The sequence below is a fragment of the Fistularia commersonii genome, chromosome 16, assembly GCF_037954325.1.
Source record: "Fistularia commersonii isolate RoL2024-O1a breed Wild chromosome 16, RoL_Fcom_v1.0, whole genome shotgun sequence".
NCBI lineage: Eukaryota > Metazoa > Chordata > Actinopteri > Syngnathiformes > Fistulariidae > Fistularia > Fistularia commersonii.
The window spans coordinates 2,630,334-2,645,594 of record NC_141299.1 but is presented as its reverse complement, the minus strand read 5'-3'; the positions used below and the strand labels follow the sequence as shown (position 1 = coordinate 2,645,594).

The window sequence follows — 15,261 nt, the reverse complement described above, 5'->3', positions numbered from 1 at the left end:
CAGCTGCAACTTTTATACACTCAGTTTAAAATGAAAAGTGTGGCTCATTGCTGGTCCATTACCTCCCTAGACTATAAATGTTTTTGTTTCATTTACCAACATGGCTGGAATAATTCATAAAAAACGTAATGTCTTTCAGCTTATTTCAACTTTTAGAATTTTAAGACTATTTAGAGTTATTTGAAAACTATTGAGTCATAAGTAGTTTTAACCCTTCTTTAGAATGGCTTAGCATTGAAAATACAGTAGGAGTACTTTTTGATGATCTGTAATAGTCACCTCAGTAAGTTCTCAGCACATCATTAACTAAACTAAATCTCCAGTATTCTTATCAATTTTCTTGGGATGGATGGATGGGAGATAAATAAATAATAACTTGGTAGCCAACCTTCACTTTTGGGAAACCAAAATCATAGTAGAAATGACATGGATAACAATGGATAACATTAAGAAATCCCTCTGCAAAGATTAAAGGGTATTTATTGTGCTTTTCAAAAAAAAAAAAAAAAAAAAACAAAACAAAACACTTTTTCATTTTTTAATTCCAATAGAGTAGTTTTATATTTATTTACAGTATGAGTGCACAGTCAATGCACTTTAACCCTGGAGTGATAGCTCAACACCCTGCAGCTGACTGTTACATGCAAAAAATGAAGAGTTTCTTTGGGATGTCACTGCACAGTCTGATATAGGTAACCCCTCTTGTAGGCACTGAGAGGGTAGAAGGTGGCCACTACAAACTTTCCATCGAAGGTGCGGCCAGACAGCAGCCTCTGGGCTTCTTTGGAGTCACTGGAGTTGGCAAACTCTACAAAAACCTGGTGGAAACAGACATGCATTATTTAGTCTAAACTATGGTATTGATGACTGATCAAAAGTAATCAACATCAACAGATAAACCAAAAGGCCAATTCACCATTTGCGAAGCCACGCGTTGGTGACTTAAGCTGTCAAAGCATAATTTATTGGACAGAGGCAATTATTGGACAGAGGCAAGCAGAAGTACTACAGAGGTCCTCCTTATAAGAGGAGATCTCTGTTGACTTCTATGTAATACACTGAGATTTTCTTCCTTTTCAGATTTATCAGTTGACTTGTAATATAAACGCTTTCTGCAGGTCCGCAAAACACATGTAGGCTTACTCCAACGGACCTCTCGAGGACCCTGCTGAGGGTATAGAAGTAGTCCATTGTTCCATGACCAGAAAAAAAAACACCCTGCTCCTGGATCCAAGGTTTCAGGGAGGGTGAGGAGTGCGATCTTCCTGTAGTTGGAGCATCCCTCTGATCCCCCTTTTTAAAGAGGAGGATCACTACCCCGGTTTGCCAATCTAGAGGCACTGCCTCCGCCTTTGACACAGCCGACATAAATCTGCAGATATATGTCGGCAAGGAGACAGCCCTACATAAGGGGTGTCAAACTCAAGGCCTGCTGCCCAAATCAGGCCCACGAATGGGTGTAATCTGGCTCACAAAGCTAAAAGATGCCAGGATTCTGGAGTGAATCAAACAATAGGTACATAAGCAGTAGTTAATATGCAATGATTTTACCTGTTCGGCCCACTTGAGAATAGATTTTTCCTCAATGTGGCCGCTAAGCTAAAATTAGTTTGATACCCCTGGTTGTTGTAGGCCCTACAACAACCAGAGCCTTAAAAAATCTCATCAAATCTCATCTACTTCTGGGGCCCTGCCACAGATGAGCTTTTTGACTACCTTAGCAACTTCAGCCCCAGAAATAGGAGAATCCACCTCAAAGTCCCTCAACTCTGTTTCCTCATTGGAAGGCATATTATCGGGATTGAGAAGGCCTTGGAAGTATTCCGTCAACTGAGCCACAATCTCAAGTCCAGGTCAGAAACCCACCATTCCAACTCATTTGGCAAAGCAGCAAGTCTCACATGTGCAAATAAGGCAATGTAACATGTAGTCCTAGATGAGACTTGAAATTTACTTGACAACAGGCTTCATTGTTTGATGGGGCACACACAGCGTGTTTCCATCTATAAACAGGAATATACACAACTACAGATGGAAACAATATACTGCAGAGAGAAGACTACATATGCATCTGTAACTTTATATGATGCTGACCGTTAATCACATTATAAAACCCTCTCATTCAAATATTATTGTATTCCTGTTAATATAGTAGGAAGTTCACCATGTCCCTTGATGGATGTACCGTTAAACAAAAATATCAATGTTTCAGTATAAATTGTTCCTGACCTGTCCTTTGCCTGGATTCTCCTTAGGAATGAGAAGAGAAACCACAGATCCGTACTTCTGGCACTCTTCCTTCATATCCTCCAGAATGTCTGGAGAAACAGGACAGATTTTCCCTGAGCAGACTTTTGGAAGCAGCATTACAACAACAGAGACATCACATAATCACAACTAGCATTACTATCAAAAACAAAGACGTTTATACATATGGGTTTCAATTATTCAAGATGTTATTACATTTTTTAAGTTTTATTTTTAAATGTCCTAGATCCTGGATCCTAGAATGATTCTCAGAATTCGGGATCCTTCATCTACTTTACAAAAGGAATGGCAAAACAATTTAACGATTGTTTATCTTGTTACACACTATTAAAATTCTGGGCACCATGGTAGTGCAACAGTTAGGACTCCTGCCTGTAGCAATATGTTTTCTGGTTTGATTTCAGTGGTTTACAGGGGCCTCTCTGTGATGCATGCATTTCCTGTGTCTGTGTTTTTTTTCTGCGTTCTTTGTTTATCACTGTCCAAAATCATATACAGGAGTAGGTTAGCTGTGTATACTTCATTGCCCTCTAATTCTGAATGGGAGAGTGAACAATTAGAATATCTTGTTGCATCTTAATGAATATTAAGAATGTCAGATTATGGTTTAATGCAATTTCATCCTACTAACATGCTGCTATAGATATCAAACCTGTCTTTCAGTTTTTTATTATTTCATTATTTTCTCAGCAATTTCACAAATCCTTTGAAAATACCATTAGTACATTGGACCAAAAGAAAAACTACTAAAACTGCAGGTGATTTATTTGGCAGATCTCCAGTGTATTATGTGGTATTAAGTGATAATAACAATAATACATTTTATTTAAGGCACCTCATTGATGGTTGAGTTAATTCCCTTTATTTTTATCAAATTTTATTGAGCCTTTACTTGACATATTTATATTTATTTTATATATTTATTGTATTCATCTGCTCTAGGTTGCTATGCTACCCCTTGTGCCCTCCAATTTCCCCTCAGGGACAAATAAAGATGATCTGATCCGTATTCTGATTATTGGACTGAAATAGCAAGGCTGCAAATGAGTGCATAAACAAACACTATTCAGCGTTTTTTACATCAAAAACTTAAAATTAAATAATAGGACAACATAACAACAAAGTAAATGAAGTGATGGGGAGAACATAAACGCGAAAAGAAAAATGTCTGGCTTTAGATTCAGGTGTGTTCTATTTATTGAATGAGGACTAATCCCCTATGTGATTTTTTATTTTACTTGAGAAAGCACACAAATTGTATAAAAAAAGCAAATAAATCAGCTCATCTCTAATATGTTAGATAGGATGATGAGAACAGCACAATATCGGTTTGGTGTTCATTGACTTTGTGACTTGGGATAAAATGTAAAAATTACACTAAAATACCATCAAGAAACCATACATGTCGATTTGTCGAAAGGTATGAAACAAAAGTCTTCTCTTTGTAAAAAGTAACTGTCAGTCCAAATTAAACAAAATGCTTGGGCATACAGTTGAGCATCTTTAAATGAGTATCTGTCATTGTTTACCACCATGCCTACAACTAACATAATGAAAATAAATTTGGGTCTGTTTCACTGTGTGCATTATATGACATATTGTACAGATTTCGAAGAAGAGCTAGTCTATGTTAAGATTGTGGATTGTGCAAAAGTAAGTATATAATTTTTTCATTATTTTTCTCCTAATTGTCTCATCCAGCATCCTTACACTAAAAATCTGTGAATAAATCTCCATCTAATAGTGTAAGAACAAATTATATTATGCAGATGATAAATCAGTTATCATCTAACATTTTTAAGCATGTGGAACAGATAATTCTTTGGGAAACCCCAGACAGTGGGCTGACCAATTAACTAGATGTTAACTAGATTCCGTAGACTAGAGTTAACGGAGGTTCTGTGTCATCCAGATCATGGTTTGACAAAGATCGACATGTTAAGTACCTTCATACTCATCTTCATTGTGAAGTTGGCTATCATCAATCAAATTCAGCAGACGCAGGACAGGGGAGGGGAGTAGGACTAGATCCTCGATGTGTGGAGCTGGTGAAATGTGCGTACACACATACACAAAGAACAGATGAATCAAAGGTGACACCTGGGATAGATCAATGGAGCTTGAGTTTGCGGAAATTACCAAAGGGAATACTGAAGAAAGGGTTGTGCAGGGCAGCTTCAGCAGTGCATCTCTGCTCAGGCTCATAAAGAAGCATGCTGCAGGCAAAGGAACACACAAAGATCATCAAATCCACTAAATGACATACAGCCCAGTTTTTCTGGACAGTGAACTGGTTACCTCTTTATCAGGTCTCGGAGGTGATAAATAGGAATAGCAGGGCAAACCAGACAGTTGCTTGCAAACATTTGATCCACAATGGCAGAGCTGTTGTCCTGCAGGAACCGATGTAAACGAAGGGCACGTGTTAGCTTACCAACTTCAAACAAATTGAGAAAGGATTATGTGTCCTGCAAGTGCAGATACTCAACCACCACTAGAAATGGTAATAATTCAAGGCCCAATAGCTGAAATAGTAGCCTTTAACATCTGACCGCTTAATGTGTGATTTGCATGTTTTTCTGCATTGCAGCCTTGTGAGTTCAACAAGCAGTAGTGCATTTTATGCTCAATTCTGTAGAAGCATCCAAAGACCAACATACTAACAACATACTCAAATATTACACAAAAAAGTTGAGTGCATTTGTAATACCAGGCATTGCAAGAAGTAAAAAAAGAATTGGTACCAACATTTTTTACGGTGGGAAAAAAAAAGAAAAAAAAACTAAAGGGTGTTAAAAAGATAAAACAACTATCCATGTTCTAGCTATACTGGGGGGGACATGTGGCCCTGGGGAACATGCTCATTTTTGATGTACTAGAATAAAGTGTAATTGCACATCCTTAATAGGTGGCAAATTTCAGGTAAACTGCTGCACTTTAAATCTTTTCTGTTACAGACTAAAAAACAATGTTAATAAAGTCATTTTTCGTTGCAAGTTGATCTATATTTCTTTCTTTTTTTAATGTTAAGATACAATGTTATGTAGAGGTTTGTTTATAAAGTTAACAACTTTATAAACAAATGATACTATTTATAGTTGCGGCGGAGAGTAGGGTGAGAAATGTTTTCTTCTTCCTGAGGGGGGCGTAACAGAAAATAATCGAGAAGCACTAATGTAGACCAAAGGACCCTCCAGAGAAAGAGCTAACCGGTTAACACATTTTCAAAATATGTTTCATGTGTCACATATCCCTTCCTTTCAGACATTGAGGAAAAAAGCTCATGATTTACTCTTTGACCTTCAGCGATTTATGGGATAAGTTCATGGGTTTTAACTTTGCCTTTTTATATTAACTTAATTGTTTGTCTTGAATTGCCACCATGTTTCTTTATCCGTTTAACCAGAGCTTGAAGAAAAATTGATGGTCATAATTAAGCTCTAAAACCTACAGGACATAAAGTCAGCATTGTCTGGATTGACTCACCCTCCATTCCTTTGAGTGTACAGTGTCTTTGAGTTTGACCCCGGAGAACATCTCCAGCAGGATGATGCCCAGGCTCCACAGGTCTATAGCAGCTGTGCACTCAGTGTGGCCTTCTTCCTCCATGCCAGAATGGGCCAAGCTATTTTGCAGTTCGGCCTCTGGTGCTCGGTACCCATCAGTTTGGATGTATTTGACATCCTGCAGAAAGAGAACACCACAAGTTAACCAAGACTTTTAGAGCAAGGCCATATTACTCAGCTTTAAGTCCTAAAGACTGACCTGGTGTCCCTGCTTGAAGCTAAGGCCAAAGTCAATGAGCTTGAAACACTCATCATCAGCACTCCACAGAATGTTGCGGGGCTTAATGTCAGCATGTACGTAGCCTTCTCTGTGGAGGAAGGCCAGAGCCTCCAAGACGTCTCGTCCACAGTGCTGAACCAGCCAAATGGAGTGACCCTGCTGTGCTCTAACACTGCCGGATTATTACATAAAGAGAATCGTTTCAGGCATTTTACAACTTAAAAGGATTACATTCTATTTATGGGGGATACCTCAATTTTTGAATAAATGAAATGAAAGGCACTTTGTTGTCAATAACATGAATAGCTTTAAAAAGAAGTACATTTTAACGGATTTTTCAAGAAACAAGCACAGACGGCATTTTGAACATTTATTTTGGAGTGGCTTAAGTTGACTTCCTTAGATTTAATTGAAGTATTGAGTCCCCTGTATTTTGAGGTTAAAAATTGAAACAGACCAACAGAAACACATTGGATGATGTACCTGCTACCCCGTTGTGCCTCACTACCCCTCACCAGCAGCTCTGACACGCTGACGTCCAACAGTTCCAGCAGGAGGCAGCGAGTGGCCTCGCCTGTGCAGCTGTAGTTAGTAAACACACCGTAGAGTGTCACTGTGGAAGGATAAAGCTGTCAGTCAGATATTTCTACATTTTTTTGAAAATCAAAATATGTTTTGTATAATATTATGGAGAATGTGAACAGGTGAATAACTTGTAAAACAAGTATTTTAACACTTGGCTCAAAATTCAACTTGAGCACTTTCAAATATCTGCCTTATGACTACAGTGACATGCAAAAGTATTTTTACTCCTTGAGCCTTTCCACATTTTTTTATGTTACAAACACAAACATGAATATTTTTAGTTGGAATGTTAGGTGAAAGACAACCACGGTTGTGAAGTACAAAGAAAATCGTACACACTTTTATTAATTTATCTTTACAAATAAATCTCCAGCAGGATGATTTATTTGTTTTTAATGTATCTTTACATTAAAAACAAAACTGAAAAGTACAGTTTGCAAAAGTATTCAGCTTCCCTGAGTCAATACTTTACAGAACCGCCTTTTGGTCAAACTACAGCCCCAAGTCTTTTGGGTTTTGTCTCTACCAGCTTTCCACATCTAGAGACAAAATTTTTTGCCTTTCTGCTTTACAAAACAGGTCAAGTACAGTCATATTAGACCGTGTTGAATAGCTGTTTTAAGATCTTGACAGATTCTTGAATTGATTTAGGGCTGGCCTTTCACTGGTCTATTCTGATATGAATATTTTGTTTAAAACCCTTACTATGTTTATTTAGGGTTGATGTCCTGCCTGAAGGTGAACCACGTCTTAAGTCTTTTGCAGACTCCAACAGGTTCTCTTCCAAGGTGGCCCTGTATTTGGCTCAATTCATTTTCCCATCAACTCTGACCATCTTCCCAGTCCCTGTTGAAGAGAAGCACTCTCAGGGCATGATGCTTCCACCACAACCACCATATTTGACAGTTGGGATGTGTTCAGAGTGATGAGGAGTGTAAAGTTTTCTGTCACACATATAGCCTTTTGCATTTTGGCCAAAAAGTTCAAATTTTGTCTCATCTTCAAAGCACCTTCTTCCACATGTTTGCTGTGCTCCCCGCATTGCTTCTCGCAACCTCAAATAGGACTTCTTACGGTTTTCTTTTCGCAACTTTCTTCTTGCCACTCCTCCATGAAGGTCAGATTTGTGAAGTGCATGACCAGTAGTTGTCCAGTGGACAGAGTCTCCCACCTTAGCAGTGGATCTCTGCAGTTTGTCCAGTGTCCTCGTGGGCCCCTTGGTTGCATCTCCGACCACTGCTCTCCTTATTCAGCCTGTAAGTTTAGGTGGAAGGCTGTGTTTCGTTACGTTTGCAGTTGTGCCTTGCTCTTCCCATTTCCGGATGATGGACCAAACAGTGCTCTGTGAGACGTTCAAAGCTTGGGAAATCTTTTTATAGGCTAACCCTGCTTAAACTCTCTCCACAACTTATCCCGGACCTGTCTAGTGTGTTTCTTGGACTTCATTATTCTTTCCAATTCCCCAATATTCTCTTAACAAACCTTCGAGGCATCACAGAAGGGCTGTGTCTGAGATTACATTACAAACAAGTGACCTCTATTTAGTCATTAGGTCAACATTTGATCATTCAGCAATCATCAGGCAACTTCTGAAGGCAACTGGTTGCACACAATGAAAAGGGGGCGGAATACTTTTGCACACTGCATTTCTTATTTTTTTATTTTAAAAACATTAAAATTATGTAAAACTCTTTGTTGGTCCTTTACATAAAATTCCAATAAAACATATTTATGTTTGTGGTAGTACCTTGACAAAATGTGGTAAAGTTCAAGAGGTAAAAGTACTGTCGCAAGCCACTGTACCTTCTTCTTTTGGCTTTTCCTTTCAGGGTCGTAACAATAAATCAACCTCATCCATCTAACCCTATTAAGTCCCTTCTCTAGCATGTATCGACATACCCAGACAGTTTATAATTACTTTCTCAGACGGATCAAATTATCCCAAGCCCTCATCAGTGATGTGATTCTGACACAGACCCTAATTTGATTTAATTGGCTGCATCTAATTCATTCATTCATTATCTTTACTACGTGTCCTGCCATCAAGGTTGTGGTTGGTCATCACTGAGCAAGAGTCAGGGTTATCCTGGGTTAGTCGATCCCAGGGCCAGATATAGACATACAACCATTCACTCCCTCATTCACACATTAATTAAGACTCTCCAATTGACCTACTGTATGTTTATGGCCTAGGGCAGCACAGTGGTGCAGTGGTTACCACTTATGCCTCACACCAAGCAGGGCCATGCTTTTATTCCAACAGGGGGCCTTTCTCTGTGGCATTTGCATGGTCTTTCTGTTTCTGCATGGGTTTCTCTGCGATTCTTCCACAGTCCAAAAACATGCTGAAGCTTAATTGGAAAGATTGAGAAATTCCTTGGATTGTGTGAATGACAGAGTTGTCTCTATATGTGGTCCTCAAATTGACTGGTGACCAAGCCAGGGTGTGCTCCAATGACGGGATAGGGTTAGGCTCCAGCATCTCCTCAACCCTAAGCACAGGTTAATTAATAGATAATGAAAGTTTTTGACTATGACAAAAAATTGGAGAACGCAGAGGAAACAACACAAAAAGGATTAAACCTGCCTATTTCTTCTTTGACCAGTTTGGAGCGGGCCCTTTCCTTTTCCAACATGACTGTGCACCAGTGCACAAAGCAAGGTCCATAAAGACATGGATGACAGAATCTGGTGTGGATGAACTTGACCAGCCTGCACAGAGTCCTGACCTAAACCTGATAGAACACTTTTGGGATGAATTAGTGTGGAGACTGAGAGCCAGGCTTTCTCATCCAATATCAGTGTTTGACCTCACAAATTCGCTTCTGGAATAATGGGTTAAAAATTCCCACACACACACTCCTGAACCTTGTGGACAGCTTTCCCAAAAAAGTTGAAGCTATTCTAGCAGCAAAGGGTGGACCACCGTCATATTGAACCCTATGGATTAGGAATGGGATGCCACTTAATTTCATATGCAAGTCAAGGTAGGTGAATACTTTTGGCCTAATAGTGCATCTATGAATAAATAAACGTGATTTATTGCTGGAGCAGATTCAAAACAAATGCCCTTGAAACAAAATGACTTCATGGTTTACAACCAGATATCTTTGCACACTATTATAAGTGTTATCAATTGTTGAATGTATGGGAGCACACTTTGACCTTCCTGTACAGTATATTGGCTACTGTATGGTTGTTTTGGGTTGGACCCAATTTTGCCTTCAGACCCTCAGTGATTGTTTAACTCTTCAAGGCATGAATTTGGCATGTTAAAAATTTTTCAACAATCCAGTTGATATTGACAAGATAAAGTTGTGCTGTTGCTAGAGATATGTTGGCTAGAAAGAGTGTTTAGAGAGTTTATTTGACATTTGGGCAGGCCAGCAATCATATTGGGCAGTGTGTGGGTAGTGTGTCAAACTGGCACTTCTGTGAAAGCACCAAAAATGACAAATGGTCGGTAAAGGTTTCACAACAACCGATATACCTGAAGTACAGATCCCACTCCAATATAAAAAATGTGGCACACTGTAAGTTATGAAATATGGCTACAAAGAACTCAGACTATTGAACAACTCCAATTCAATTCCAATTAAAAAGCGATTATTAATGGCCTCTGCATTAACTTTTTTTAACCATACAGTCGTACTGGGTTTAGGAAGTAACTGCAACGTTTTCATAACACATTTTATACAGTTCGTAACGTTTTTTTTTAAACAAGGTTGCGCATCCCTTACTTAAAATGGAATTCTTCTCTGAGGTCAAATGCGATGGTCATCACACAAAATAGTGACACATAACACTGATAATGTTTTTAATTTGTATTTCCTTATGATTTGAAAGTTAACGGTTATTAGAATTCTATCGAGATTTTAATTAGCATTGACATTTAAAGAGATGATATACAACTTCGGAATAAAGTTTTGCAAAAATTCAAAATATAAATTGCAAATTGTTTATGATCTGTATTGTGGGAGAAAAAACAACAAATGAAAGTCTAAAACCCAATTACCAAGCTTTCACAAAGTCGTCAGCCTACAGAACTCCAGATATCTTTCTCTCTCTCTCGCTCACACACACACAAGCGCGCACTCACGCACGCACACACAATTAACTAATAATACCAAAATAACATGATAGTAAATAATTACAATCATCATTGTTTTTATTTAAAAAATTGCAGCAAAAAATGGTATAACACTGTCGTACTGCTCTCTCTCCCCCTCTCTCACATAAAAATATGTACATTTGTATGTAAATAATAAATACTTTGTTGACAAAGAACATATCAGCCTTTCTTGACACTCAAGGACACCGTACAGACACGCGCTTACAAAGAATACATGTTCGTGAATGGCGATCAACCAGCACGCAGCAGCAGCAGCAGCAGCAGCAGCAAGTTGCACCAGCATTAACTCACCAGAAGCTACAGTGTCAAATATTGCAGTCAAGAATTGAAAACAAAAACACTTGCTAGCCCCAGGATACGATGGGTCCAAAGCCTGGATAATGCAGAGGGTTGCGTCAGGAAGGGCATGGGCTAAAACGTATGCCAAAACCCAATTTGCAAATCAAATGTACGAATTCCGTACCAGATCGGTCGAGGCCCAGCTTAACAACGGCCGGCACTGATGTTGATAACCAACAGGAAACCAGTGGAAATTGGGCAACTGATTGTGTGCTCAGAGCAGAGAAAGAAGAGAAAGGGCAAGAGTTTGGGACTGAGAGGAAGGACTTTGAATACTGGGATGGGACACCCATTGAAAAGCTAGAGAGCTAGTTGACATGATGCAGAGAAGGAAGGTGGATAGACTGTGTGTCCAGGAGACCAGGTGGAAAGGTAGCAAGGTTAGAAGCTTAGGAACAGGGTTTTAAGTTGTACCCTCACAGTACTGATAGGAAGAGAAATAGGCGTTTCTTGAAGGAGGAGTTTGTTCAGGAGTTGCAAAGAGTGTCAGATAGATTTTTTAAGCTAAAAATTGAAGGAATAATGTTAGATGTTGTTAGTGGCTGTGCCCCAGAGGTGGGATGTAAGTTAGAAGAGAAGAAAAAATTCTCAAGTGAGTTTGAAGAGTACTTTGAAGAGCTAATGAACGAAGAAAATGAAAGAGAATGAATGGTAGAAGAGGTGACTATTGTGGACCATGAAGTACCAGAGATTAATAAAGGTGAAGTGAGGAGGGCATTGAAGAGGATGAAAAGGGGAAACGCTGTTATTCTTAATGATATACCTATAAGGGGAAGAAAATGTATAAGAGGCAGCAGTAGACTTCCCAGTTAGACAGGATCTTAGAGAGTGAGATGATGCCTGGGGAATGGAGAAGAAGTGTGATGGTGCCTATTTTTAAGAATAGGGGAGATGTGCAGAATTGCAGTAACTATAAAGGAATAAAGTTGATGAGCCACTCAATGAAGTTATGGGAAAGGGTTATGGAAACTACACTGAGAACAGATGTCAGCATTTGTGCATTAGGGTCAACCATCCAAAACAATGGAGGCTGTAGAAAACAGGTAAGAAATACATTCAAGGAAGTTGGAATGGGTAGTGATAAATGTCAGTGGTAATGAGGTATAAAAGAGCATCAGCCAGAATGAAAGGAAAGATAAACAAGTCAGAGGTGAGTTTAGTGATGTTGTGCAGTTTAGAAATAGTGGCCCTGAGGAAAAGATGGAAAGCAGAGCTTAAGGTAGCAGAGATGACCATGTTGGAGATTTTCTTTTGGAGCGATGAGGACGGATAGGATCAGGAATTATTCCATCGGATGCTTTGAGGTTATTGTCCGAGAGGCCAGACTGAGATGGCTTGGGTATGTACGGAGGTGGTACAGTGAACATATTGGCCAAGGGATGCTGAGGTTGTAATTTAAACACCAAAGAGAATACATATATGGATGGAGTGAAAGAGAAAAAGACGTTAGCAGGTGTAAGAGAAGAGGATACAGAGAATAAGATTAGATGGAGGAGGTTGAGTCATTGCTGTGACTAATGAAGGGAAAAGCCAAAAGCAAAATAAGAACAAAATAGGGTATTCCAAAGGACACCTGCTGTCATCTCTTATGCATAGACGCAACTAATTTTAATTATCAAATTCAACTAATTAAATACAGAACTGAAGAAAAAAGACATTCATTAATTCCCAATTTAAAACAGAAAATAAAGCATGTCCAATTTAACTAAATAGCAATGCATCATAAAAATAATAATAGAAACGATTTGGTACATATTTCTGAATAATTATTGCACTTTATCAGACTAGATGCCTAACATGTATGGATTATAAATGACCGAATATCAACCCGTCAGCAACATTTTCGGTTACCTATATTCTTGTGACCCTGGATGTTCTCCAGCACCAACCTCTCCTTGTGGAAGCCGTAGTCTCCCCCCTGAGTGTCCGCCTGGAACTCCTTGACGGCCGCGGCGGCGGCTCTTCCCGAGTTGACCCGATAAACGGAGGCTGAGACTCCCTGTCCGAGGCGAGACTGGACGGTCCATAACTCTCCAAAAATCTCGAACAACACCGGTGTCACGCTGTGGTCCACGGCTTCGTTTTCCGGTCGTCGGGCATGAAGTTTAGCGTTGCACTCCAAGAAGGTGCAATGCGCCATCGGTTGACGGCGGGGGGGGGAAGAAACGGGATCAACTGACTAGTTGACAGGCGGCAGCAGCTGTGACGGCATATCGCTAATCTCCCAACTGAAACGATTTACGACAGCGGTGAACTTTCAGAACAACGTCCAACTTCGGCAGGTAGTTGACAAAGCTACGATAACTAACCCAGTTGGCCGCTATTATCGTCACTTTTACCAAAAGCTCGAAAGCTAAAGCTCGAAAAATGCTCTTAAAACGCTAATCTTCGATAGTAATGACAAGCTTTAGTTTTACTGTATCTTAATGGAACGTTTCCATGTCAACACAGTTTACGACAACAGCTCCTGTAAAGAATGTGGTCATTTTACTTCCGTTTTGGCTTCTCTCTGCAAGTTTCGTACGTAATATTTTCGAGGCTCTGCCCCCTTCTGTTTAGGAAGGATACAGCATAAAAAAATGAATCAATTTAATGATATGGAATATTTACATTACATTACATTACATTATATACATTCATAGATTTTTTTTAAAATTTTTTGTGGTTTAAGATTTTGAGATTTTCCTCTCCCTTCAGCCGCAGGGAATCTCAAAATCTTAAACCATAAAAAAAAATGGGACCCACTTACTGTAAATCGTAATAATTTATCTGTATATATATTCATAACTGAAATATTTCATTTCATAACAGCTGCATGTGCTATATTTTTTCATACTCTTGTGCACTCCTTATCTTTCACCAGGTACTTAAGACCTTAAGACACTTTATAGCCTTGACTTGTTACTAGTTTTAGTTGTATTTCTTATTCCCCCCCCTTTTTTTATACTGTTTATACATTTTCCTACTACTATTTATTATTGTTATGTTTTACTTGAAACTCTGGCACAACAATTTCCTTTGGGGTAAATAAAGTTGTTCTTATTCCTCTTATTCCACATTTAGCCAGCATGATTCAATTGCTCTTTTCCATGACTCTGTTTCACTATGTTTCATCATGTGCTTTGAATTTTTTATCTCCTTTCAGCCACTGTAGGGTTATTGCTTTTTATTTATTCATCTTTTTAATCATTTATTACCTCACTGGCGACATCTGAAGACGCTGAGTGTATGAGGAGGTGTGTGTGTGTGTGTGGGGGGGGGGTGTTATAGGATACAGTGTTATAGGTTGTGTGAATTTTTTGTGTAGGTTTGTCCTCGTCTCTTATGTTTTTGTTGGTCTCATAAAATTAGACCAAATTTGTGCAGCTCTACATTCATGCACAGTCATTATCAACTCACTATTAGTCATCAACACATTATTATTCCTTAAGCTAAATCACTGATTAAGTCCATTAAGATGTCATGAAGAGCAGGAATGTGTAAGCAGAACAATGTGTCCTCAACCGAAACAATATTATGTGCACGGGCATCTCAGGATGGAGAAGTACAGATAAGAATGCGCATTGCATGTCCAAAACTGTCATACTTGACCGCAATAGAGAGCCTTGAGTACTGGAGCATGATTGTAGAGAAATTAATGATAAATAAAGACAAACAAGTAGGTACTGAGGGTTCCTTAGATAGAGGAGGTGAGTGCTGTGAACATAACGAACTTTAAGTTGCAGCCCCCGCGCTGAGGAACCAAAAAGATGTAAGGGGTCAGATAACAACGGGCCAATCAACGGGCGCTGCAAATTGGGGAGAAGACCACAGCAACTGTCAACAACAATGAGAAGAAAACACCTACAACTGCACATTTATTTCTTTGTATTGTAAAAACACATGGTCAGACTTCATGAACTGACAGTTTTAATTTGTCTGGGGATAGAAGATCAGACCCAGAGCTCTGTATACTTTATTTTGACTGCTGAATCAAATGCTGATTTAGGCTTAAATATCTTCTCCTATTCCTTCATCAACATACATGCAGGATTCACCTACACATAGTGGCGAGGTAGAATAGGATAGCATCCAACAGTGCACTTCCTTTAACATTTTGTTTATATTTCCAGAGTTTCCATTTGTGGGACCTGGTGGGTACTGGTTTTAGT

The 15,261-nt window shown here is 39.1% G+C and overlaps 1 protein-coding gene across 2 annotated transcripts; it reads right to left on the bottom strand.

The window, feature by feature from the left end:
* Nucleotides 1-527: 527 nt before the first annotated feature.
* Nucleotides 528-13,383, bottom strand: uhmk1 (U2AF homology motif (UHM) kinase 1). Of its 2 annotated transcripts, none has more exons than XM_086162109.1 (9): nucleotides 12,962-13,383; nucleotides 6,538-6,667; nucleotides 6,034-6,226; nucleotides 5,755-5,952; nucleotides 4,567-4,661; nucleotides 4,408-4,484; nucleotides 4,215-4,313; nucleotides 2,230-2,318; nucleotides 528-818 (listed from the first exon to the last, which is right to left on the bottom strand). In XM_086162109.1, the coding sequence occupies exons 1-9, from the start codon at nucleotides 13,248-13,250 to the stop codon at nucleotides 672-674; spliced, it is 1,317 nt and encodes a 438-aa protein (XP_086018235.1). In that variant the 5' UTR covers nucleotides 13,251-13,383; the 3' UTR covers nucleotides 528-671. The 2 variants fall into 2 exon arrangements, with proteins under 2 accessions (XP_086018235.1, XP_086018236.1); XM_086162110.1 differs by having other exon boundaries at nucleotides 6,538-6,636; nucleotides 12,962-13,263.
* Nucleotides 13,384-15,261: the final 1,878 nt, after the last annotated feature.

Excerpts from the sequence above, each read along its gene's own strand:
- uhmk1 (XM_086162109.1), bottom strand. The coding sequence starts at position 13,250 with ATGGCGCATTGCACCTTCTTGGAGTGCAACGCTAAACTTCATGCCCGA. Across the intron at positions 6,668-12,961 it reads CCAGGGTCACAAGAATATAG|TGACACTCTACGGTGTGTTT; the intron begins GTAACCGAAAAT and ends ATCCTTCCACAG. Across the intron at positions 4,485-4,566 it reads CTCCGAGACCTGATAAAGAG|CATGCTTCTTTATGAGCCTG; the intron begins GTAACCAGTTCA and ends CTTTGCCTGCAG.